Source organism: Loxodonta africana, chromosome 5 (genome assembly GCF_030014295.1).
Source record: "Loxodonta africana isolate mLoxAfr1 chromosome 5, mLoxAfr1.hap2, whole genome shotgun sequence".
In the NCBI taxonomy this organism is placed as follows: domain Eukaryota; kingdom Metazoa; phylum Chordata; class Mammalia; order Proboscidea; family Elephantidae; genus Loxodonta; species Loxodonta africana.
The window spans coordinates 41,162,691-41,189,408 of NC_087346.1; the positions used below are offsets into that span (position 1 = coordinate 41,162,691).

Genomic DNA, 26,718 nt, shown 5'->3' on the forward strand with positions numbered 1-26,718 from the left:
AAATAGAGCTGCAGGCGGCTATTTTGGAACCAGGGGGGTAAGCTACGGAAAATAGCCCATAGAGCAAGCGGGTGGGAGAGGGGAGCTAACTCATTTAGCAAGCCCCCGCATCCCCTCAGCCGCCACCCGTCCATTCTCCTATCACCTAGGAATAATTAGGTGAATTTGAAAATGTCCTCCACAAATGGGCCGTTTTTACCCACTGGTAACCAACGGCCCTAAAAGCCTAGATTTCAGTGATCTAAGGATTCACCGAGAAACTAACAATATAGAAGCCCCATTACTACTGGGAAACCCTGGTGGCAGTAGTAAGAGATAATGCCGCTAACCAAAAGGTCGGCAGTTCAAACCCACCAGGCGCTCCTTGGAAACCCTATGGGGTACTTCTACTCTGTCCTACAGGCTCGCTATGAGTCGGAATCAACTCGACTGGAACGGATTTTTTTTTTTTTTATTACAAAGTCGTCGATAAGAAACACTGGAGAGAAATCTCCCGATATTAAAAGAGGCCTCCCAGTACGGAAGGAGGCACTTTGCAAACAACCACTAACGCCGGTGGAAAATTAGTTGTTGATGTCCATTGACGAAGCACTTTTTTTTTTAAATTGTGCGTTGAGTACAATTTAAAGCAAAGGAAAACGTGTTGACTGAACTTTCCGGTAATCGATTCTTCCCCTTCGCGAGAATGGAAAATGTTTTTAAAAAATGTGGCCAAGCACACACAGGGACAGATTGGGCCTCAGGAAACCTGTGGCCGGGTTTCAGAAGGAGAAGTCAGAGGACCCAAGTCCACGTCAGCGCCTTCTGCGAACCAGCCCCAGCGACAGAGCGCCGTGCGCACGGAGAGTGGTGAGCAGCGCATGCTCCTTGCCCTTTCCCGACAGGCCTGCGCCCGGAGCCCGGGCCCAGCCTCCCCGCATGCGCAGAGCAATGCGGCGAGCCGGGAGAGTCCCACGGCTTCCACAGTTATCTTCCCAGGCCCCGCCTTTCCGCTTGAGCAGCAGGAGGAGGAGCGTCGCCCCCACCCCGCCCCCGCGTCGCGCCCTCCGCTTTGCCCCACCCCATGGCCCGCTGCCCCGGACCCATTAAGTAGGCGCGGCTGACGCGCCGCAAAGACAGAGCCCTTGAGCACTAGCGCATGCGCACTTCCGCGCGCGCCGGCCCCAGGCGTGGAGGTCGGTCCCTCCCGCCCGCCACGCCCACGCCGGCCTCACCTTTTTGCTACCCTCGGAACACTGAGAAGCTCGGCATCCGTGCGCGTCCCGCAGCCATGGAGATCCCCGGGAGCAAGAAAGTCAAGTTGAGCAACAACACACAGAACTGGGTGAGTTGGGGCCGAGGGCGAGTGGGCGGGGACGAGGAGCGGAGGAGGCTGTGGGATCCTCAGGATGCGACTCGTTCCGGAGCTGTTGCCTCCCCGTATCCTTTGCATCCTTCCAGAAGCGCGGGGGTGGGGTAGTGCTAGGTGGTGCATTTGTGAGTGATGGAATGCAGAGTTAAGACTTTGAAAGATTTTTGATGGGGCCGCGGCGCCCCCCAGCTGGAGCGGTGGATGACTGCGGGGCAGAGGGCGCGGTGGGGGTTGGGGGCCTGGGGCTGGGCGCTGCATGAAGTCCGATCCACCGTCGGTGGGAAGAACGCTCCCCTCCCTAGCTCCTAGGCTTAGGTAAGACTTCGAGGCAAATTCTTCACCAGTGAGCTGGCTGCTGCCGGCATCCCCTGGAGTGGCCTGAACGTCTGCGTACCAAACGGAGGAGTTTGCCAGGCGGGCGCCTTCAGCGCTTTCGCGGTTTTTCTTGGCTCTTCTACTGCATTTGGCCCAGGTTTGGGTCCGTTTTTGAATTTCAGGGTGAAAGGAGAGGGCTCAACAATGTGGCCATTCATTGAGTGAAATTGCCCTGAACTGAAGTTCTTTGTGGTTCGGTGTTAAATCTGTGTCCAACAAATAACAGGGAGTTTTAAAAGATTTGATTACTGGTGACTGTAAGGTATGGGAAGACTAATGGTTTATAAGATTCAGCAACGACTGTCAGTTGACTTTTACGTTAAGTTCTGTGTTCTCAGAAGTCTGCTTCCTTTCTTGATTATTCTTGATAAGGAGCAGCGTTATGCTAAGATTTTAAGTGCAGAGTGGAGTCCAGCTTTTACTGGCTTTAGGTTTAGAGGAAGGTTTTTATTTCACAGGACAACGAAATCATGAGGTTTAAATGTAGCCTTGCAAATCATCACTTGCCCTTGGTGAATCAAAAAAAAAAAAAAGCTATTTCGGGCAGATGTTCATTTAAAGTCACGAATTTACCATTAGTATTTCTATGGGGCAGTTCTATTCTGTCCTATAGGGTCGCTATGAGTTGGAATTGACTCGACAGCAGTGGGTTTTTGGTATAATTTACCATATCCGTTGTTGTCATCAAGGATTCTGGCCCACTTTCTTTTTCCTTTTGGTTATTTAAGTCTTCCACAGGTGATAAGGAGGGAAAGGAGATAAAAGGTAGATTAGAGCAGTGGAAAGGGCCCTGGACACTGGCCTGGTCCTCAGTCTCATCTTTACTGTTTAGTAGCTGTGTAATCTTGAAGAAAGTCAGTTTACTTTCCTGAATCTCAACCAACTTAAGGGTATAATATAGTACAGACTCCACAGGGTTGTTTCGAGGAGCAAAGATGACATATTCAAACCTCTGCTGTGAAACTCAGACTGTTGGTATTGCTCATGTAACCTTCAGGTATTTCGTGGTTAGGGAAATAAAATTGACTAAAATTGGGCATTTTCACATAATTTCAGTTACACCATTCGTAATTCAGAGCTAGTCCTTGAGTGGTGTAAATGTGCTTGGCTACTAACTGAAAGGTTGGCAGTTCAAAATCACCCAGAGACACCTTGAAAGAAAGGCCTGGCAGTCTGCTTCCAAAAAAATCACAGCTTTGAAAACCTTATGGAGCAGTTCTACTCTGTCACACGGGTTTGCCATGAGTCACAGTCGACTTCATGGCAGCTGGATTGGTTTTGTTTTTTTTTATCCATTATCCACCTATTTGTTATTCCGTTTGCCAAACAAATGCCTATTCTGTGTAGAAACCTGTGCCAGACATGGAGAAGAAGAAAAATGTGAGACTCCGCTTGCCTTCTGGTTGGTTATGGCCTGGTTAGGGTTGTAAGTGGCATTTGTCAGGGGATGAATATGTATCATTAAGTACCACTGTGAGTGGTGTAAGACAAGTTTTATTGCAGTTTAAAGGAGATATTAGTTTGGCATGGGGTGTTTTCTGGAAGGTGTTAGGGGAAATTCAGATCTGAGGCAGAGGGGACCTGTATGAATAAGGGTTATCCTTTGCTCTTCAGTTGATTCTGACTCATAGTGACCCTACAGGACAGAGTAGAACTGCCCCATAGAGTTTCCAAGGAGCGCCTGGTGGATTCGAACTGCCAACCTTTTGGTTAGCAGACGTAGTAGCTCTTAACCAGTATGCCACCAGGGTTTCCTAATAAGAGTTAGGAATAGGAATTTTCTTTTTTTTTTTTTTTATTAAACTCCAGCGACAATGGAGAAACTTGTTTGACTACTCTGAGCTGTTCTCATTGGAGTGGAGATAAGTTTGAATAGGCAGGATAGTACTAGGTTGTGCATTTTATATGTGTTGGACTGTAGAGTTAAGACTTGACTCTGGAAGATTTTTGATGGGGCTAGAATTTTTTATTTTCTTAGCAGTGTAAGCCTTTTCTCTGCTCAACAAGAACACCCATCATCTCTCCCTCCCACATACTTGAATCACTGATAGGTGCAAATGTGGAGAATCTGTAAACCCTTTAAAGTTTCTATCACATGATAAAATTGGTACTCCAGTAAGTCAGGCCAAAGAAATGTGTTAGAGCCTATACATCGAAGTCCTGGAGAACAGACAGGGTTCTGTTATTGATGTGTGTCATCGAGTCGATTCAGACTTGTAGTGACCCTATAGGACAGAGTAGAACTGCTCCATAGGTTTTCTAGGGCTGTAAATCTTTATGAAAGCAGACTCACATCGTTCTCCCGCAGAGAGGCTGGTTGGTTTGAACCGTCGACCTTTCGGTTAGCAGCTGACTGCTGTAACCACTGCACCACCAGGGCTCCAGACTGGGTTATTAAAAAAAGCCATTGTCCTCAGGTTGATTCCAACTCATGGTGACCCTATAGACAGAGTAGAACTGCCCTGTAGGATTTCTAAGGAGTGGCTGGTGGATCTCAACTGCAGACCTTTTGATTAGCAGGCATAGGTCTTAACCACTGCGCCACCAGGACTCCAGACAGGGTTATAGGGAGGTTTGAATGAATTAACAGATTTGAAACAGTGAAGGTCCCTGGGACATGAGTACTAGCTGTTCCTGTTATTTGTTAATTCACCTAATGTGAGGGCAAAGGACTGGGCTCCGGTGTCAGTGGAAATAAAGGAAGAGATACATTAAAAACAAGGAAGAATAAAGAAAATCTTACTAGGTTTAGGGGATGAAAGAAGGAGAAGTGTTAAAAGATGATTCTGGGAAATGGGGATAAATGTTGCATTCAGGGAAATTGGGAAGTAGCTTGAGGTGGAGGGGGAATTAATGGTTAAATGCTGAAAGACAGTTGACTGTCTGCCAGGTACAATTTGAAATGTTTTACTTGAATTAATCTATTGAGTTTTACAACGTCTCTGTTAGATAGTTACCACTGGAGAGACAGCAAGAACCCTGGAGCCAGACTGCCTGGCCTGAAATCTGGGCTCCATTATTTAATAACCGTGCAACCTTGGGCTAGTTACTTATTTCTGTGTGCCTCTGTTTCCTTACCTGTGAAGTAAGAATGATAGCCTCATAGGATTATTGTGAATATTAAAGGCGATGATATATGAAAAATGCTTAGAATAGTGTGTGTCATATAGTAAATGTGTGTTAGCTCTTAATGTTTACAGTTATTGTCATATTTGTTACAGTTGTTGTTAGCTGCTGTCAAGTTGGCCCCCGACTCATGCTGACCCCATGCACAACGTAACAAAATGCTGCCTGGTCCTGCCGTCCCCATGATTGGTTGTGAATTGGGGCTGTTGTGTCCCATAAAGTTTTTCAGTGGCTGGTGTTATGGATTAAATTATGTCCCCCCAAAATACGTGTTGTAAATCCTAACCTCTATGCTTGTGGTGATAATTTGGGAATGGGTTGTCTTTGTTATGTGAGTGAGGCAGCATTAGCGTAGGGTATATCTTGAGTCATTCCCTTTTGAGGTATAAAAGATTTAACAACCTAGCAGAGGAGAGATGGGGTAAGATAGATGCTAAGACACGTGGAGATCTCCAAGGAACCAGGAAGCAAAAGCTGAAGAGACAGGGACCTTCCCCTAGAGCCAACAGAGAGAGAAAACAACACCCTAGAACTGGCACCCTGAGTTCATACTTCCACCCTCCTAAACTGTGAGAAAATAAATGTCTGTTTGTTTAAACCATCCACTTGAGGTATTTCTGTTAGGGCAGTGCTGGATAACTAGGATAGCTGGTTTTCCCAAGTAGATCTTTCCAGTCCGTCTTAATCTGGAAGTCCTGCTGCAACCTGTTCAGCATCGTTGCAACATTCAGGCCTCAGTGACACAGGGGTGGTGGCGGCACATGAGGTGCACTGGCCAGACATTGAACCCGTCTCCGCATGGAAGGTGAGAATTCTGCCATTGAACCACCAATGCCTCATTTATTACAAATAGTATCTCCTTTTTTTTTTTTTTACTTCTAGATTTTATTTATTTTGTTGTTGAGAATATGCACTGCAAAACATGCACCAATTCAACAATTTCTACAGGTACAATTAGTGACATTGATTGCATTCTTCAAGTTGTGCAACCATTCTCATTTTCTTTTTCTGAGTTTTTCGTCCCTCATTAACAAACTCACTGCTCCCGAGGGTTCCAATCTAATCTTTCAAGTTGCTTGAGGACAAAATTTTTGAACTCATGATTAGCCAAGAGAATCCCACCCATGTGGCCTCTAATCACAGCAGCCTTGTAGCCCTGTACCATTTGTTTTGGCTTAGCTTTGAAATTATACTGGTAATACGTAGAGGTATTTCAAAATGACAAAAAGAAGATCCCTTTGTTCGTCCCCTTGTCTGTACTGCCTCCTCCATCTTAGTTTCTGTCCCCAGGAGTAACAACTGTTACCAGTTTTCTTGACAATTACATGTACTATGCATTTTTAAAAACGTTCTAGTAAAAAGACACACACACACACACACACACAAAAGGCTTTTTTAGGAGTTTAAACTTTAGGTACGGTGACAGTGAAAAGATCTTCATCCTCTCCTACAGTATGCATTTACTCTGAATTTGAAACATTACTAATATATATGAAGTAAAGTTAACATGTCCCCAGGAGCCAAATTTGTATGTAAATTAGAATTCCATACACTATTATAGTTTTAAAATTTTTAAAATCTTTTACTGTCAGGAAAACTCTGTTGTCACCTATGTGTTATTGACTAAGAAATTTGTAAGTTCATTAGATAGAAATAGCACACTAATGAACTGCTTTCTGGATTTGGCTTACAAACCAGTTTTATTTGGCCTGCACAGTGTTTACAAAATTTTCAATTTAAGTGCCGTTAGTTGGGGCATACATTCTCCATAGAGTCTGTCACTGCCTATATAGCTTCATTCATTTTTGAAACCTGTTTGGCCCTAAAGGCATTTGAATTTGAGACTCCAGTTTTGAGAAAAGGTTCAGAGTTAAGCTAAACTACTTTTGTTTTGCCCAGATATTGTTCTCAGGTGCCTTCAAATTAGTTTTGACTTATAGCAACCCTACTTACAACAGAATAAAACACTGCCTGGTCCTGCACTAGCCTCACAATCGTTGCTATGCTTGAGCCCATCAGTGGAGCCACTGCGTCAGTCCGTCTTGTTAGGGGTCTTCCTCTTTTTTTTTTTTTTTTTTTTATAATTTTTATTGTGCTTTAAGTGCGAGTTTAGAAATCAAGTCAGTCTGTCACATATAAGCTTATATATACCTTACAACATACTCCCATTTACTCTTCCCCAGAGTCAGCCCGCACCCTTCTTCCAGTCTCTCCTTTCGTGATGGTTTTGCCAGTTTCTAACCCTCTCTACCCTCCTATCTCCCCTCCAGACAGGAGATGCCATCACAGTCTCAAGTGTCCACCTGATACAAGTAGCTCACTCTTCGTCAGCATCTCTCTCCAACCCATTGTCCAGTCCCTTCCATGTCTGATGAGTTGTCTTCGGGAATGGTTCCTGTCCTGGGCCAACAGAAGGTTTGGGGACCATGACCACCGGGATTCTTCTAGTCTCAGTCAGACCATTAATTCTGGTCTTTTTATGAGAATTTGGGGTCTGCATCCCACTGTTCTCCTGCTCCCTCAGGGGTTCTCTGTTGCGCTCCCTGTCAGGGCAGTCATCTATTGTAGCTGGGCACCATCTAGTTCTTCTGGTCTCAGGATGATGAGAGTCTCTGGTTCATGTGGCCCTTCCTGTCTCTTGGGCTCATAGTTATCGTGTGACCTTGGTATTTTTCATTCTCCTTTGATCCAGGTGGGTTGAGACCAACTGACGCATCTTAGATGGCTGCTTGTTAGCATTTAAGACTACAGACGCCACACTCAAAGTGGGATGCAGAATGTTTTCTTAATAGAATTTATTTTGCCAATTGACTTAGAAGTCCACTTAAGCCATAGTCCCCAAACGCCTGCCCTTGCTCCGCTGACCTTCAAAGCATTCAGTTTATCCTGGAAACTTCTTTGGTTTTGGTCCAGTCCAGTTGAGCTGACCTTCCATGTGTTGAGTATTGTTCTTCCCTTCACCTAAAGTAGTTCCTAGAAAAAAAAAAAAAAATTTTTTTTTTCTACTAACGAATCAGTAAATAACCCTCTCCCACCCGCCCTCCCTCCCCCCCCTCGTAACCGCAAAAGTATGTGTTTTTCTCAGTTTATACTATTTCTCAAGATCTTATAATAGTGGTCTTATATAATATTTGTCCTTTTGCCTCTGATTAATTTCACTCAGCATAATGCCTTCCAGGTTCCTCCATGTTATGAAATGTTTCACAGGTTCATCACTGTTCTTTATCGATGTGTAGTATCCCATTGTGTGAATATACCATAATTTATTTAACCGTTCATCCCTTGATGGGCACCTTGGTTGCTTCCAGCTTTTTGCTATTGTAAACAGAGCTGCAATAAACATGGGTGTGCATATATCTGTTCGTGTAAAGGCTCTTATTTCTTTAGGGTGTATTCCGAGGAGTGGGATTCCTGGGTTGTGTGGTAGTTCTATTTCTGACTTTTTAAGAAAATGCCAGATAGATATCCAAAGTGGTTGTACCATTTTACATTCCCACCAGCAGGGTATAAGAGTTCCAATCTTTCCGCAGCCTCTCCAACATTTATTATTTTGTGTTTTTTGGATTAATGCCAGCCTTGTTGGAGTGAGATGGAATCTCATCGTAGTTTTAATTTGCATTTCTCTAATGGCTAATGATCGAGAGCATTTTCTCATGTATCTGTTAGCTGCCTGAATATCTTCTTTAGTGAAGTTTGTGTTCATATTCTTTGCTCACTTCTTGATTGGGCTGTTTGTCTTTTTGTGGTTGAGTTTTAACAGAATCATATAGATTTTAGAGATTAGGCGCTGGTCGGAGATGTCATAGCTGAAAATTTTTTCCTAATCCATAGGTGGTCTTTTTACTCTTTTGGTGAAGTCTTTAGATAAGCAGAGGTGTTTGATTTTTAGGAGCTCTCAGTTATCTGGTTTCTCTTCGTCATTTTTGATAACGTTTTGTATTCTGTTTATGCCTTGTATTAGGGCTCCTAATGTTGTCCCTATTTTTTCTTCCATGATTTTTATCATTTTCATCTTTATGTTTAGGTCTTTGATCCACTTGGAGTTAGTTTTTGTGCATGGTGTGAGGTATGGGTCCTGTTTCATTTTTTTGCAAATGGATATCCAGTTATGCCAACACCATTTGTTAAAAAGACTATCTTTTCCCCAATTAACTGACACTGGGCCTTTGTCAAATATCAGCTGCCCATATGTGGATGGATTTGTATCTGGGTTCTCAATTCTGTTCCATTGGTCTATGTGCCTGTTGTTGTACCAATACCAGGCTGTTTTGACTACTGTGGCTGTATAATATGTTCTAAAATCAGGTAGAGTGAGGCCTCCCACTTTCTTCTTCTTTTTCGGTAATGCTTTACTAATCTGGGGCTTCTTTCCCTTCCATATGAAGTTGGTGATTTGTTTCTCCATCACATTAAAAAATGTCGTTGGAATTTGGATCGGAAGTGCATTGTATGTATAGATGGCTTAGAGTAGAATAGACATTTTTACTATGTTAAGCTTCCTATCCATGAGCAAGGTATGTTTTTCCACTTACATAGGTCCCTTTTAGTTTCTTGCAGTAGTACTTTGTAGTTTTCTTTGTATAGGTCTTTTACATCTTTGGTAAGATTAATTCCTAAGTATTTTATCTTCCTGGGGGCTACTGTGAATGGTATTGATTTGGTGATTTCCTCTTCGATGTTCAGTATCTCCATTTTACAGATGAAGAAACTGAGGCACAGAGATGTCACAGAGCTTGGTGGTGGTGGAACAGGTTTTGAGCATGCTGCGTTTGAGGGACAGCCTTAGTAGTCTATAGAGCAATTTTGTCCAGTAAGAATATAATGCAAGCTGCATGTATAATTTAAAATTTACTGGAGGACACATTAAAAAAAAGAAACAGATGAAATAAATTTCAGTAGCATATTTTATGTAACCCATTATGTCCCAACCAAACCAAACCCAGTGCTGTCGATCGAGTCCGACTCATAGCAACTCTATAGGACAGAGTAGAACTGCCCCACAGAGTTTCCAAGGAGCATCTGGTGGATTTGAACTGCCAACCCTTTGGTTAGTAGCCGTAGCACTTAACCACTATGCCACCAGGGTTTCCCTTTATGTCCCAGATACTATCATTTCATTATAAGTGTAAGCTCAATACAAAAAAAACCCAAACCAAACCCATTGCTGTCGAGTCGATCTGACTCATAGCGACCCTATACAAGTTCCATACAGTACTATCATAATATAAAATTACTGGTAAGTTATTTTACATCTTTTTGGTAAAAAATCTTTGAAATCCGGAGTGTATAGTACACTTAACACAGATCTTAATCCAGACTAGCCACATTTCAGATATTCAGTAGCCACAGTGTCTAGTGGGTAGCATAGCTGCAGAGATTTAGTTAGGCTGAGGTTGAAAATTAAAACTTGATGGTTAATTTAGAATTAAAGAGTATAAAGGGAGACAAATGGGAGACCAAGAACTAAATTTTGGGTAACATTTCCTTTAAAGGGCAGGTAAAAGAAGTGGATTCATAGGAGACACAGGCAAAGCAAAGCATAGTGTTACGGTACTGGGGATCTTTTTGTGGCTATTCAGTGTTGGAGGGAGATGTCTCCGTACATCTGCTACCAAGAAGAGTAAAGAACAATCAAGCATCAACTTACCCCTTCAGCCTCCTCGGATCTCAGCCTGACAAAACATCAGATGTAATGAATACCATTCTCTATCTAACTGAATCTTAAAAGCACTCAGCTGTTAACCAAAAGGTTGGCGGTTCGAACCCACCAGTCACTCCTTGGGAGAAAGACGTGGGAGTCTGCATCCAGAAAGATTTATAGCCTTGGAAACCCTATAGGGCAGTTCTCCTGTGTCCTATAGGGTCGCTATGGGTTGGAATCGACTCAAAGGCAGTGGGGTATCTAACTGAACCTTTCTCCAGTGGGACTAGTTTTCATCTGCCTTGGGGATGTGTCATTTGGGCTGAGGGAAGTTTGAGGTACACAACTCAGTCAGGTTGTGAAGCCTGGGAATCTAAGATGTCGTTCACTCATTTCGTAGAATCCTACCGGGCTGAATCGCCTGCTTGCACCTGCCTTAAAGTGGAGCTGAGTCCTACTGAATGGTCTAAACTCCAGCATGTCTGTTCAGAGCACATCAGCCTCCTTTCTGTTTGCCTTTCGTTCCCCTGTCCCACCACTCTCCACATTTGTAGACGTCCAGCCCCAACTTTCCTTCCACACCTTACATCCTCATGTGTTTGCACAAGCCTGTCCTTCGACCTGGGAAGGAAGCTCGCTGCTCTTTACGACTTGCTGAAATCTTCAGAGCACACACACTTGCCCCCGGGCTGAATTGCTTGTGTACCTCTGTATTATGTCACGCTTTCTGTGCTATTATTCTGTAACCATATTTCATTGTAGATCGTTTTTGTCTAGACTGAGCTTCTCCTGATATAATAGGATAGGAATGGGAGCAGCGTGCACCGTAGCTTGGGTGCTTTCGGTATTAAAAGCCCTAGATAACTTATTAATATCATAGCATAGCTGAGTAAGGGAATAAGCTCCACGTGTGGTAGGATTCAAATCACAGCTTTATCACTTACCAGCTTTGTGAATTTGGGCCAGTTGCATAACCTCTCTGAACCTCAGCTTACTCATCTGGAATGTGAGGATAAGGAGTCCCTGGGTGGCACAAACAGTTAAGCTCTTGGCTACTCACTGGAAGGTTGGCAGTTCGAATCCACCCAGACTAGAAGAAGGGCCTGGCAGTCTACTTCTGAATGGTCACCCGCACCAAAACTGAACCCACTGCTGTTGAGTCGAGTCTGACTCATAGTGAAACTGTAGGACTGAGTAGAACTGCCCCGTGGGGTTTCCAAGCTGTAAATCTTTATGGAAGCAGACTGCCACATCTTTCTCTGGTGGAGCTGCTGGTGGGTTTGAATCACTAACCTTTTGGTTAGTAGCGAAGCATTTTAACCACTGTGTCACCAGGACTCCTTCATGTGGTTATAAAATCCAAAAAGCAAACCCATTGCCGTTGAGTCGATTCTGACTCATAGCGACCCTGTAGGACAGAGTAGAGCTGCCCCAGAGGTTAGCAGCTGTAGCTTTTTAACCACTACGCCACGAGGGTTTCCTGGGCTCCTATAGTGAGGTTTAAATGAATCAGTATGTTTAAATCAGTATGGGGTCTGGCACATGAGCAGTATTTAAGATGTTGTTGTTGTTATTATTATTTCATTCATTGGTCAAATATTTAGAACCAATTTTGTGCGTTCCTTTGCTCCTGATGCTGGCGATGCAGAGGTAAAAAAGACAGAGAAAGGTCCTCCTCTCATGGATATTAAATTCTACCTGCAATGAAGTTAATTAAAAAGTAAACGTGAATAATTTTCCTTTTTACCAGTTCTACCTTTCTTGATTTATCCTCACATTCTATTAGATGAAGGAGCCCTTGTGGCGCAATGGGTAAGTGCTCGGTTGTGAGCCTAAATGTTAGCAGTTCGAACCCACCTAGTGGCTCTGTAGGAGAAAGACTTGGCGAGCAGCTTCCATAAAGATTAATCAAAAATCCAAACCCATTGCTGTCGAGTGGATTCTGACTCATAGTGACCCTAAAGGTCAGAGAAGAACTACACCATAGGGTTTCCAAAGAGTGCCTGGTGAATTCGAACTGCTGACCTTTTGGTTAGCACTCATAGCTCTTAACCACTATGCCACCAGGGTTTCCACCATAAAAATTACAGCCTAGGAAACCCTGTAGGACAGTTCTGTTCTGTTGCATGGGGTTGTTATGAGTCAAAAATTGATTCGATGGCACCCAAAAGTAATAAGATACTGTTAGATGCCTTTCATAGAAGGCTAGCAGCCCATTCTGGGTTTTGGGAAAGACTGGGGTAGTACAAAAATGAAATAATAACGTGGAAATGGAACACACAGCATATCAGAAGCCAAGCTAGAAATCAGTGTATGCATTCTTCAGAGCACTGGCCTGGGTGTAGTCATGGGCAGGCAATGATCTTCCTATACTGGAAGCCGGGGAGATTGTTATGTGCTATTAAGTCAATTTCTGACTCATAGCAACTGCATGTGACAGCGTAGAACTGCCCCATAGGTTTTCTAGGCTGTAGTCTTTATGGAAGCAGATGCCAGGTGTTTCTGGTGGTGCAAAAATTATCTAAAGAGGAGGGGAATGTTGCACGAACAACAATGATAATAAGAATAATGAACCAAAGTCTAGGTCTGTGTTATCCAGTCTCATGGCCACTAGCCACGTGACAATTTACGTTTAGTGAAAATTAAGTTCCGTAGTTGCGTTAGCCACATTTTAAGCACTCAGTAACCACATGTGGCTAAAAACCAAACCAAATGTGTTGCCATCGAGTCAATTCCGATTCCTGGTGACCCTATGGGACAGAGTAGAACTTGCCCTGTAGTTTCCAAGGAGTGCCTGGTGTATTCGAACTGCCGACCTTTTGGTTAACAGCCGTAGCTCTTAATCACTATGCTACCAGGATTGGACATTATAGTATAAAATATTTTTATTATTTCAGAAAGTTCTCTTGGGTAGTGGAGCTGTCTGCTGGATAGCAGCTTTAGGGTGGCTGCCAAAATTTTTGTCTACCTATATTTATGTATTTATTTTTACTCTTTTCCCAGGACAAGAAAATTACCAGATAGTGGCTTCTTTGGAATCATGCTTTTGGGCAATTTGGCACTTCTGGCTTCTGGCAGGGTGTCCAGCAATATAAGCCTCCCCATAGTTCACTTGCTTTTCTAAATTTGAGATTCCAAAAAAACTTCTCCAGCTTGGCTCTTATGTTGAATTTTGAGGTTTTTTTTTGGCACCCCCCTCTCCCGCCAAGACATTTGACAATGTCTGGAGATGTTTTTCGTTGTTACACTTGTGTATGTGTTACTGGCATCTAGTAGGTAGAGGCCAAGGATGCCGCCAAACATAATACTGTGCACAGGACAGCCGCCCATGTCAAAGAATTACCTGGTCCAAAACGTCAGTAATGCTGAAGTTGAGAAACCTTTGTTCTACACTTTGTTTTGAGTAAGAAAAAGGGAAGAAAAAAAAATGTAAGCGCAAAAGTGTTACTGTTGCTGGCTGCCCCTGAGTCGGTTTCGACTCATAGCTACCCTGTGCACAATAGAACAAAACACTGCCCAGTCCTACAGCATCCTCACAATCGTCATGCTTGAGCCCATTGTTGCAGCCACTGTGTCAATCCATCTTGTTGGGGGTCTCCCTCTTTTTTGCTGACCCTCTACCAAGCATGATGTCCTTCTCCAGGGACTAATCCTTTCTGATAACATGTCCAAAGTATGTGAGACATGGTCTTGCCATCCTTGCTTCCAGGGAGCATTCTGGTTGCACTTTTTCCAGGACAGATTTGTTTGTTGTTTTGGCAGTCCATGGTGTAGTCAATATTCTTCACCAACATCACAATTCAAAGGCATCAGTAATTCTTTGGTCTTCCTTACTCATTGTCCATCTCTCACATGCATTTGAGGAGATTGAAAATGCCATGGCTTGGGTCAGGTGCACCTTAGTCCTCAAAGTGATTTCTTTGCTTTTCAACACTTTAAAAAGTCTTTTGCAGCTAATTTGCCCAATGCAATGTGTCTTGATTTCTTGACTGCCGCTTCTGTGGGTGTTGACTGTGGATCCAAGTAAAATGAAATCCTTGACAACTTCAGTCTTTTCTCCGTTTATCATGATGTTGCTCATTGGTCCAGTTGTGAGGATTTTTGTTTTCTTTATGTTGAGGTGTAATCCACACTGAAGGCTGTGGTCTTCAAGTCCTCTTCACTTTCAGCAAGCAAGGTTGTGTCATCTACATAACGCAGGTTGTTAATGAGTCTTCCTCCAATCCTGATCCTCTGTTCTTCTTCATATAGTCCAGCTTCTCTGATTATTTGCTCAGCATACAGATTGAATAGGTATGTTGAAAGGATACAACCCTGATGCATACCTTTCCTGACTTTAAACCATGCAGTATCCCCTTGTTCCGTTTGAATGACTGCCTCTTGATCCATGTACAGACTCCTTATAAGCAAAATTAAGCGTTCCAGAATTCCCATTCTCTACAATTTAATTCATAATTTGTTATGATCCACACAGTCAAATGCCTTAGCATAGTCAAGAAAACACAGATAAACATCTTTCTGGTATTCTCTGCTTTCAGCCAGGAGCTATCTGACATCAGCAGTGATAACCCTGGTTCCACGTCCTCTTCTAAATCTGGCTTGAATTTCTGGCAATTCCGTCGATATACTGCCGCAGCTGCTTTTGAATGATCTTCAGCAAAATTTTGCTTGCATGTGATATTAATGATCTTGTTTGATAATTTCTGCATTTGTAATTTAAAATTCATTTGATGATAGCATTTTCTATTCCAGTAACCTGGAAGTTACTATCTCTTGCTCAAAGGTGGATCAGTTACCCATAGCACAACAAAACAAAACTCCAACTCCAGTGACTAATTAGTTCAAGTCAAGAGAATGATTTAAACCTGACTTTTTTTTTTTTTTTTTTAGTATTCACCTAAGCGCTAATCATTTAAGTGAAATCTCTTTCCCTAAGGACATAGTTCTTTACCAAGTAGGCTTTAACTTGAGCCAAAAAAAAAAAAAAGTTGAAATAGTAGACATTTACATAAGTCCCATTTCTACCTTTAGATGAATGTAACCATTGCTCAGGCAATCTTACTCTTTTTTGCAATCTTACTCTTTTTTGCAATCTTACTCTTTTTTTTAAAGTAATTTTTATTGTGCTTTTAAGTGAAAGTTTACAAATCAAGTCAGTCTGTCACATATAAGCTTATATACACCTTACTACATACTTCCACTTACTCTCCACCTAATGAGTCGGCCCGCTCCTTCCTTCCAGTCTCTCCTTTCGTGACTATTTTGCCAGTTTCTAAAACCCTTTACCCTCCCATCTCCCCTCCGGACAGGAGATGCCAACACAATCTCAAGTGTCCACCTGATACAAGTAGCTCACTCCTCATCAGCATCTCTCTCCAACCCATTGTCCAGTCCAATCCATGTCTGATGAGTTGGCTTCGGGAATGGTTCCTGTCCTGGGCCAACAGAAGGTTTGGGGACCATGACCACCGGGATTCTTCTAGTCTTAGTCAGACCATTAAGTCTGGACTTTTTATGAGAATTTGGGGTCTGCATCCTACTGCTCTCCTGTACCCTCAGGGGTTCTCTGTTGTGTTCCCGGTCAGGGCAGGTATCGGTTGTAGCCGGGCACCCTCTAGTTCTTATGGTCTCAGGATGATGTAGGCTCTGGTTCACGTGGCCCTTTCTGTCTCTTGGGCTCATAATTACCTTATGACCTTGGTGTTCTTCATTCTCCTTTGATCCAGGTGGGTTGAGACTCATTGATGCATCTTAGATGGCTGCTTGCTAGCGTTTAAGACCCCAGACGCCACACTTCAAAGTGGGAAGCAGGATGTTTTCTTAATAGAATTTATTTTGCCAGTTGACTTAGAAGTCCCCTGAAGCCATAGTCCCCAAACCCCCGCCCCTGCTACACTGACCTTCGAAGCATTCACTTTATTCAGGAAACTTCTTTGCTTTTGGTCCAGTCCAGTTGTGCTGACCTCCCCTGTATTGAGTGTTGTCCTTCCCTTCACCTAACATAGTTCTTATCTACTATCTAATCAGTAAATAAGCCTCTCCCACCCTCCCTCCCTCCCCTTCTCCTAACCACAAAAGAATGTGTTCTTATCAGTTTAAACTATTTCTCAAGACCTTATAATAGTGGTCTTATACAATATTTGTCCTTTTGCATCTGACTGATTTCACTCAGCATAATGCCTTCCAGGTTCCTCTATGTTATGAAATGTTTCACGGATTCATCACTGTTCTTTATCGATGTGTAGTATTCCATTGTGTGAATATACCGTAATTTATTTATCCACTCATCCGTTGATAGACACCTTGGTTGCTTCCAGCTTTTTGCTATTGTAAACAGTGCTGCAGTAAACATGGGTGTGCATATATCTGTTTGTGTAAAGGCTCTTATTTCTCTAGGATATATTCTGAGGAGTGGGATTTCTGGGTTGTATGGTAGTTCTATTTCTAGCTTTTTAAGGAAACGCCAGCTAGATTTCCAAAGTGGTTGTACCATTTTATATTCTCACCAGCAGTGTATAAGTGTTCTAATCTCTCCACAGCCTCTCCAACATTTACTATTTTGTGTTTTTTGGATTATGCCAGCCTTGTTGGAGTGAGATGGAGTCTCATCGTAGTTTTAATTTGCATTTCTGTAATGGCTAATGATCGAGAGCATGTCCTCATGTATCTGTTAACCACCTGAATATCTTCTTTAGTAAAGTGGGTGTTCATATCCTTTGCCCAATTTTTGATTGGGTTGCTTGTCTTTTTGTGGTTGAGTTTTAGCGGAATCATGTAGATTTTAGAGATCAGGCGCTGGTTGGAGATGTCATAGCTGAAAAATTTTCCCAGTCTGTAGGTGGTCTTTTACTTTCTTGGTGAAGTCTTTAGTTGAGCATAGGTGTTGATTTTTAGGAGCTCTCAGTTATCCGGTTTCTCTTCATCATTTTTAGCAATGTTTTATATTCTGTTTATGCCTTGTATTAGGGCTCCTAATGTTGTCCCTATTTTTTCTTCCTTGATCTTTATCGTTTTAGACTTTATGTTTAGGTCTTTGATCCATTTGGAGTTAGTTTTTGTGCATGATGTGAGGTATGGGTCCTGTTTCATTTTTTTGCAAATGGATATCCAGTTATGCCAACACCATTTGTTAAAAAGATTATCTTTTCCCCAATTAACTGACACTGGGCTTTTGTCAAATATCAGCTGCCCATATGTGGATGGATTTATATCTGGGTTCTCAATTCTGTTCCATTGGTCTATGTGCCTGTTGTTGTACCAGTACTAGGCTGTTTTGACTACTGTGGCTGTATAATGTGTTCTAAAATCAGGTAGAGTGAGGCCTCCTGCTTTGTTCTTCTTTTTCAGTAATGCTTTACTTACCCAGGGCTTCTTTCCCTTCCATATGAAGTTAGTGATTTGTTTCTCCATCACATTAAAAAATGTCGTTGGAATTTGGATCGGAAGTGCACTGTATATATAGATGGCTTAGAGTAGAATAGACATTTTTGCTATGTTAAGTCTTCCTATCCATGAGCAAGGTATGTTTTTCCACTTACATAGGTCCCTTTTAGTTTCTTGCAGTAGTACTTTGTAGTTTTCTTTGTATAGGTCTTTTACATCTTTGGTAAAATTTATTCCTAAGTATTTTATCTTCCTGGGGGCTACTGGGAATGGTATAGATTTGGTGATTTCCTCTTCCACGTTACTTTTTGTTGATATAGAGGAATCCAACTGATTTTTGCATGTTTGTCTTGTAACCTGAATCTCTGCCCAACTCTTCTATTAGTTCCAGTAGTTAGGCAATCTTACTCTTATCTCTAGTTTCTGATGCTTGCATCTCTTCCTTATGTTTTTGTGTCTCATCTGTTTTTAAGTATACAATTCACTGGTTTTTATTCTCTTCAAAGAGTTGTGCAACTATTATCATCTAATGTTAGACCATCTTCATCACCCCCAAAAGAACCTCTGCCCCCAAAGAAGTCACTCCCTACTCTTCCCGCTTTCCCATCCCGAACAACCACTTACCTACTCTCTGTCTTTATGGATTTGCCTATCTAATTATTTCATATAAATGGAATCATACAGTATATGGCCTTTTGTGACCAGCTGCTTTCACTTAGCATCATGTTTTCAAAATTCATCCTGGCTGTAGCATTTTTCAGTACTTCATTTCTTTTTTTTTTTTTTTTAATTAATTTTTATTAAGCTTCAAGTGAACATTTACCATTCCAATCAGTCTGTCACATGTAAGTTTACATACATCTTACTCCCTTCTCCCACTTGCTCTCCCCCTATTGAGTCAGCCCTTTCAGTCTCTCGTTTCGTGCCAATTTTGCCATCTTCCCTCTCTCTCTATCTTCTCATCCCCCCTCCAGTCAAGAGTTGCCAACACACTCTCCAGTGTCCACCTGATTTAATTAGCTCACTCTTCATCAGCATCTCTCTCCCCCGCACTGACCAGTCCTTTTCATGCCTGATGAGTTGTCTTTGGGGATGGTTCCTGTCCTGTGCCATCAGAAGGTCTGGGGAGCATTGTCTCTGGGATTCCTCTAGTCACAGTCATACTATCAAGTATGGTCTTTTTATGAGAATTTGGGGTCTGTATCCCACTGGTCTCCTGCTCCCTCAGGAGTTGTCTGTTGTGCTCCCTGTCAGGGCAGTCATCGATTGTGGCCAGGCACCAACTAGTTCTTCTGGTCTCAGGATAATGTAGGTCTCTGGTTCATGTGGCCCTTTCTGTCTCTTGGGTTCTTAGTTGTCGTGTGACCTTGGTGTTCTTCCTTTGCCTTTGCTCCAGATGGGTTGAGACCAATTGATGTATCTTAGATGGCCGCTTGTTAGCATTTAAGGCCCCAGATGCCACATTTCAAAGTGGGATGCAGAATGTTTTTATAATAGAATTATTTTGCCCTTTGACTTAGAAGTCCCCTCAAACCAAGTTCCCCAGACCCCCGCCCCTGCTCCGCTGACCTTTGAAGCTTTCATTTTATCCTGGAAACCTCTTTGCTTTTAGTCCAGTCCAATTAGGCTGACCTTCCTTGCATTGAGTGTTGTCTTTCCCTTCACCCAAAGCAGTTCTTATCTACTGATTGATCAATAAAAAACCCTCTCCCTCCCTCCCTCCCTCCCCCCTTTGTAACCACAAAAGTATGTGTTCTTCTCCGTTTTTTCTATTTCTCAAGATCTTATAATAGTGGTCTTATACAATATTTGTCCTTTTGCCTCTGACTCATTTCGCTCAGCATAATGCCTTCCAGATTCCTCCATGTTATGAAATGTTTCAGAGATTCGTCACTGTTCTTTATCGATGCGTCGTATTCCATTGTGTGAATATAACACAATTTATTTACCCATTCATCCGTTGACGGACACCTTGGTTGCTTCCAGCTTTTTGCTATTGTAAACAGAGCTGCAATAAACATGGGTGTGCATATATCTGTTTGTGTGAAGGCTCTTGTATCTCTTGGGTATATTCCGAGGAGTGGGATTTCTGGGTTGTATGGTAGTTCTATTTCTAACTGTTTAAGATAACGCCAGATGGATTTCCGAAGTGGTTGTACCATTTTACATTCCCACCAGCAGTGTATGAGAGTTCCAATCTCTCCGCAGCCTCTCCAACATTTATTATTTTGTGTTTTTTGAATTAATGCCAGTCTAATTGGTGTGAGATGGAATCTCATCGTAGTTTTAATTTGCATTTCTCTAATGGCTAATGATGGGGAGCATTTTCTCATGTGTCTGTTGGCTGCCTGAATATCTTCTTTAGTGAAATGTGTGTTCATATCCTTTGCCCACTTCTTGATTGGGTTCTTTGTCTTTTTGTGGTTGAGTTTTGACAGAATCATGTAGATTTTAGAGATCAGGCGCTGGTCTGAGATGTCATAGCTGAATATTCTTTCCCAGTCTGTAGGTGGTCTTTTTACTCTTTTGGAGAAGTCTTTAGATGAGCATAGGTGTTTGATTTTTAGGAGCTCCCAGTTATCTGGTTTCTCTTCATCATTTTTGGTAATGTTTTGTATTCTGTTTATGCCCTGTATTAGGGCTCCTAGGGTTGTCCCTATTTTTTCTTCCATAATCTTTATCGTTTTAGTCTTTATGTTTAGGTCTTTGATCCAGTTGGAGTTAGTTTTTGTGCATGGTGTGAGGTATGGGTCTTGTTTCATTCTTTTGCAAATGGATATCCAGTTATGCCAGCACCATTTGTTAAAAAGACTATCATTTCCCCAATTGACTGACACTGGTCCTTTGTCAAATATCAGCTGCTCATACGTGGATGGATTTATATCTGGGTTCTCAATTCTGTTCCATTGGTCTATGTGCCTGTTGTTGTACCAGTACCAGGCTGTTTTGACTACTGTGGCTGTATAATGTGTTCTAAAATCAGGTAGAGTGAGGCCTCCTGCTTTGTTCTTCTTTTTCAGTAGTGCTTTGCTTATCCGGGGGTTCTTTCCCTTCCAGATGAAATTAGTGATTTGTTTCTCTATCCCCTTAAAATATGACATTGGTATTTGGATTGGACGTGCGTTATATGTATAGATGGCTTTTGTTAGAATAGACATTTTTACTATGTTAAGTCTTCCTATCCATGAGCAGCGTATGTTTTTCCACTTAAGTATGTCCTTTTGAATTTCTTGTAGCAGAGTTTTATAGTTTTCTTTGTATAGGTCTTTTACATCCTTGGTAAGATTTATTCCTAAGTATTTTATCTTCTTGGGGGCTACTGTGAATGGTATTGATTTGGTTATTTCCTCTTCGGTGTTCTTTTTGTTGATGTAGAGGAATCCAAGTGATTTTTGTATGTTTATTTTATAACCTGAGACTCTGCCAAACTCTTCTATTAGTTTCAGTAGTTTTCTGGAGGATTCCTTAGGGTTTTCTGTGTGTATAATCCTGTCATCTGCAAATAGTGATAACTTTACTTCTTCCTTGCCAATCCGGATACCTTTTATTTCTTTGTCTAGCCTAATTGCCCTGGCTAGGACTTCCAGCACGATGTTGAATAAGAGCGGTGATAAAGGGCATCCTTGTCTGGTTCCCGTTCTCAAGGGAAATGCTTTCAGGTTCTCTCCATTTAGAGTGATATTGGCTGTTGACTTTGCATAGATGCCGTTTATTATGTTGAGGAATTTTCCTTCAATTCCTATTTTGGTAAGAGTTTTTATCATAAATGGGTGTTGGACTTTGTCAAATGCCTTTTCTGCATCAATTGATAAGATCATGTGGTTTTTGTCTTTTGTTTTATTTATGTGATGGATTACATTAATGGTTTTTCTGATATTAAACCAGCCTTGCATACCTGGTATAAATCCCACTTGATCAGGGTGAATTATTTTTTTGATGTGTTGTTGGATTCTATTGGCTAGAATTTTGTTGAGGATTTTTGCATCTATGTTCATGAGGGATATAGGTCTATAATTTTCTTTTTTTGTAATGTCTTTTACCTGGTTTTGGTATCAGGGAGATGGTAGCTTCATAGAATGAGTTGGGTAGTATTCCGTCTTTTTCTATGCTTTGAAATACGTTCAGTAGTAGTGGTGTTAAGTCTTCTCTGAAGGTTTGGTAGAACTCTGCAGTGAAGCCGTCTGGGCCAGGACTTTTTGTTGGGAGTTTTTTGATTACCGTTTCAATCTCTTTTTTTGTTATGGGTCTATTTAGTTGTTCTACTTCTGAATGTGTTAGTTTAGGTAGGTAGTATTTTTCCAAGAATTTATCCATTTCTTTTAGGTTTTCAAATTTGTTAGAGTACAATTTTTCGTAGTAATCTGAAATGATTCTTTTAATTTCATTTGGCTCTGTTGTGATGTGGTCCTTCTCGTTTCTTATTCGGGTTATTTGTTTCCTTTCCTGTATTTCTTTAGTCAGTCTAGCCAATGGTTTATCAATTTTGTTAATTTTTTCAAAGAACCAGCTTTTGGCTTTGTTAATTCTTTCAATTGTTTTTCTGTTCTCTAATTCATTTAGTTCAGCTCTAATTTTTATTATTTGTTTTCTTCTGGTGCCTGATGGGTTCTTTTGTTGCTCACTTTCTATTTGTTCAAGTTGTCGGGACAGTTCTCTGATTTTGGCTCTTTCTTCTTTTTGTATATGTGCATTTATCGATATAAATTGGCCTCTGAGCACTGCTTTTGCTGTGTCCCAGAGGTTTTGATAGAAAGTATTTTCATTCTCGTTGCTTTCTATGAATTTCCTTATTCCCTCCTTGATGTCTTCTATAACCCAGTCTTTTTTCAGGAGGGTATTGTTCGTTTTCCAAGTATTTGATTTCTTTTCCCTAGTTTTTCTGTTATTGATTTCTAGTTTCATTGCCTTGTGGTCTGAGAATATGCTTTGCAATATTTCGATGTTTTGGATTCTGCAAAGATTTGTTTTATGACCTAATATGTGGTCTATTCTAGAGAATGTTCCATGTGCACTAGAAAAAAAAGTATATTTTGCAGCAGTTGGGTGGAGAGTTCTGTATAAGTCAATGAGGTCAAGTTGGTTGATTGTTGTAAGTAGGTCTTCCGTGTCTCTATTGAGCTTCTTACTGGATGTCCTGTCCTTCTCCGAAAGGGATATGTTGAAGTCTCCTGCTATAAATGTGGAGGTGTCTATCTCACTTTTCAGTTCTGTTAAAATTTGATTTAATGTATCTTGCAGCCCTGTCATTGGGTGCATAAATATTTAATATGGTTATGTCTTCCTGATCAATTGTCCCTTTTATCATTATATAGTGTCCTTCTTTATCCTTTGTGGCGGATTTAAGTCTAAAGTCTATTTTGTCCGAAATTAATATTGCTACTCCTCTTCGTTTTTGCTTATTATTTGCTTGATATATTTTTTTCCATCCTTTGAGTTTTAGTTTGTTTGTGTCTCTAAGTCTAAGGTGTGTCTCTTGTAGGCAGCATATAGATGGATCGTGTTTCTTTTTCCAGTCCGTGACTCTCTGTCTCTTTATTGGTGCATTTAGTCCATTTACGTTCAGCGTAATTATAGATAAATAAGTTTTTAGTGCTGTCATTTTGATGCCTTTTCATGTGTGTTGTTGGCCATTTCATTTTTCCACATGCTTTTTTGTGCTGAGACGTTTTTCTTAGTAGATTGTGAGATCCTCATTTTCATAATGTTTAACTTTATGTTAGTTGAGTCGTTACGTTTTTCTTGGCTTTTTTCTTGAGTTATGGAATTGATATTCCTTTTTGTGGTTACGTTATTATTTACCCTTATTTTTCTAAGTAAAAACCTAACTTGTATCGTTCTATATCGCCTTGTATCACTCTCCATCTGGCAGTTCAATGCCTCCTATATTTAGTCCCTCTTTTTGATTATTGTGATCGTTTATCTGTTGATTTCCATGATTCCCTGTTATGTGTATTATTTTGTTTATTTATTTATTTTTTAGAATTAATCTTTATCTGTTTTTGTGCTTTCCCTATTTGAGTTGCGTTGATATCAGGATGTTCTCTTTTGTGACCTTGTATTGTGCTGGTACCTGATATTATTGGTCATCCGGCCAAACAATCTCCTTTAGCATTTCTTGCAGTCTTGGTTTAGTTTTTGCAAATTCTCTAAACTTGTGTTTATCTGTAAATATCTTAATTTCTCCTTCATATTTCGGAGAGAGTTTTGCTGGATATATGATCCTTGGTTGGCAGTTTTTCTCGTTCAGTGCTCTGTATACGTCGTCCCATTCCCTTCTTGCCTGCGTGGTTTCTGCTGAGTAGTCTGAACTTATTCTTATTGATTCTCCCTTGAAGGAAACCTTTCTTTTCTCCCTGGCTGCTTTTAAAATTTTCTGTTTGTCTTTGGTTTTGGCAAGTTTGATGATAATATGTCTTGGTGTTTTTCTTTTTGTATGAATCTTAAATGGGGTTCGATGAGCATCTTGGATAGATATCCTTTCGTCTTTCATGATGTCAGGGAAGTTTTGTGTCAGGAGTTCTTCAACTATTTTCTCTGTGTTTTCTGTCCCCCCTCCCTGTTCTGGGACTCCAATCACTCGCAAGTTATCCTTCTTGATAGAGTCCCACATGATTCTTAGGGTTCTTCATTTTTTTTAATTCTTTTATCTGATTTTTTTTCATCTATGTTGGTGTTGATTCCCTGGTCCTCCATTCTAATTGCTCGAGTCTACATTCTAATTGCTCGAGTCTGCTCCTCTGACTTCTATTGCGTTGTCTAATTCTGTAATTTTATTGTTAATCTTTTGGATTTCTACATGCTGTCTCTCTATGGATTCTTGCAACTTATTAATTTTTCCACTATGTTCTTGAATAATCTTTTTGAGTTCTTCAACAGTTTTATCAGTGTGTTCCTTGGCTTTTTCTGCAGTTAGCCTAATTTCATTTGTGATGTCTTGAAGCATTCTGTAAATTAGTTTTTTATATTCTGTATCTGATAATTCCAGGATTGTATCTTCATTTGGGAAAGATTTTGATTCTTTTGTTTGGGGGGTTGGAGAAGCTGTCATGGTCTATTTCTTTATGTGGTTTGATATGGACTGCTGTCTCCGAGCCATCACTGGGAAACTAGTTTTTCCAGGTAATCAGGTAAAAAAAAATGCAGTCAGATCCCTATCTGAATTCTCCGTCTGGCTCAGGGTATTCGGATGTTAATGGAGCCGCCTGGGGAGGGTGGGGGAGGGATCAGAGAGCTAGGAGTGTAGCACCTCAGAATATAGAGCTGATCCCCGAGTTCGTGCTCCACCCACGCCCGCCAAAATCCCGGCGGAACGGCTCCCCCGGTGGGACGCTGCTCTCCCCGCTCCAAGATCAGTCACTTCCTCTCGGGGACTCCTCCCTCCGACGCGCCACTCCGCTCCCTCGAACTGGGTGCGAGTCGCCCGCACGAACGGCTGGGCCCGGCCCCGGGGTCAATTGAGAGAAATATAACTGGTCCCCGCGCTCACGCCCTGCCCGCGTCCGTCTAAATCCCAGCGGGACGGGTCCCCGGCTGGGACGCTGCTCTCCCCGCTCCGAGACCTGTCACTTCCTCCCGGGGACTTCTCCCTCCAGTGTGCCGCACAGCTCTCGCGAACTTGGTGGGCGTCGCCCTCACGAATGGCTGGGCCCGCCCACGGGGTGCATTCAGGCGAATATAACTGGTTCCCTTGCTCACGCCCCGCCCGCTTTAGCCAAAATCCCAGCGGGACAGCTCCCCGGCTGGGATGCTGCTCTCCCCGCTCCGAGACTAGTTACTTCATTTCTTTTTATGAGTGTATGGATATGCCACATTTTGTTTATCATTGATAGGTTGATGGACATTTGGGTTGTTTCTGTTTTTTTGGCCATTATGAATAATGCTGCTGTGAACATTTGTGTACAAAGTTTTGCAGGCACTCTACATGGTTTTGATAGTTAATTTCAACATCTGAGTTAGACATTTGTGTATTTGTGGCTACCTAGGCCCTGAACCCCATTTGTAAGTATGGGGAATGCTGCACTATCAGCCAAGGAGGCCGGGGTCAGTGTAGTGATTTCCTTATTTACCAGTTTATAATTGATCTCCCTTCATGAAACAGTTGTATCCCCAGTATCTGTTGTTGTTGTTTTTAGTTGCCGTTGAGTTGATTCTGACTCATGGTGACCCCACATGTGTAAAGTAGAGCAGCTTCATAGGTGTCGTGGATTGAATTGTGTTCCCCCCATAATATGTGTCAACTTGGTCAGGCAATGATTCCCAGTATAGTGTGGCTGTCCTCCATTTTGTGATTGCAATTTTATGTTGAGAGGATTAGGGTGGGATTGTAACACCACCCTTATTCAGTTCACCTACCTGATCCAAGGGAAAGGGAGTTTCCCTAGGGTGTGGCTGCATCACCTTTTATCTCTCAATAGATGAAAAGGAGGCAAGCAGGGAGTTAGGGACCTCATACGACCAAGAAAAAGAGCACCAGGAGCAGAGCGTGTCATTTGGATCCGGGGTCCTTGCACTCGAGAAGCTCCTCGACCAGGGGAAGACTGAGAACAAGGACCTTCCTCCACAGCTGCCGAAGAGAGAAAGCCTTCCCCTGGAGCTGACACCCTGAATTTGGACTTATAACCTACTAGACTGTGAGAGAATAAATTTCTGCTTGTTCAAGCCATCTACTTGTGGTATTTCTGTTATAGCAGCACTAGATAACTAAGACAGTAGGGTTTTGAAGGCTGCGGCCTTGCAGAAGCTGATCACCAGGCCTGTCTTCTGAGGCGCCTCTTGGTGGGTTTGGACAGCCAATATTTTGGCAAGCAGTTGAGTGCTTAATCATTTGTGACTCCAGCTCTAG

The 26,718-nt window shown here is 41.9% G+C and overlaps 1 protein-coding gene across 7 annotated transcripts in view; it reads left to right on the forward strand.

Moving 5' to 3' along the window:
* The first annotated feature begins 1,102 nt into the window (after positions 1-1,102).
* The window catches only part of PAPSS1 (3'-phosphoadenosine 5'-phosphosulfate synthase 1), a 321,125-nt gene continuing 295,509 nt past the window's right edge, over positions 1,103-26,718 (forward strand). For 5 of the 7 annotated variants that reach the window (XM_064285464.1, XM_064285462.1, XM_023548558.2 and 2 more), the window contains exon 1: positions 1,103-1,324. In XM_064285464.1, the coding sequence (XP_064141534.1) occupies positions 1,139-1,324 (186 nt within the window). In that variant the 5' untranslated portion in view covers positions 1,103-1,138. The remainder of the gene's footprint in view (positions 1,325-26,718) is intronic. The other 2 variants (XM_023548559.2, XM_023548560.2) reach the window with 1 other exon arrangement.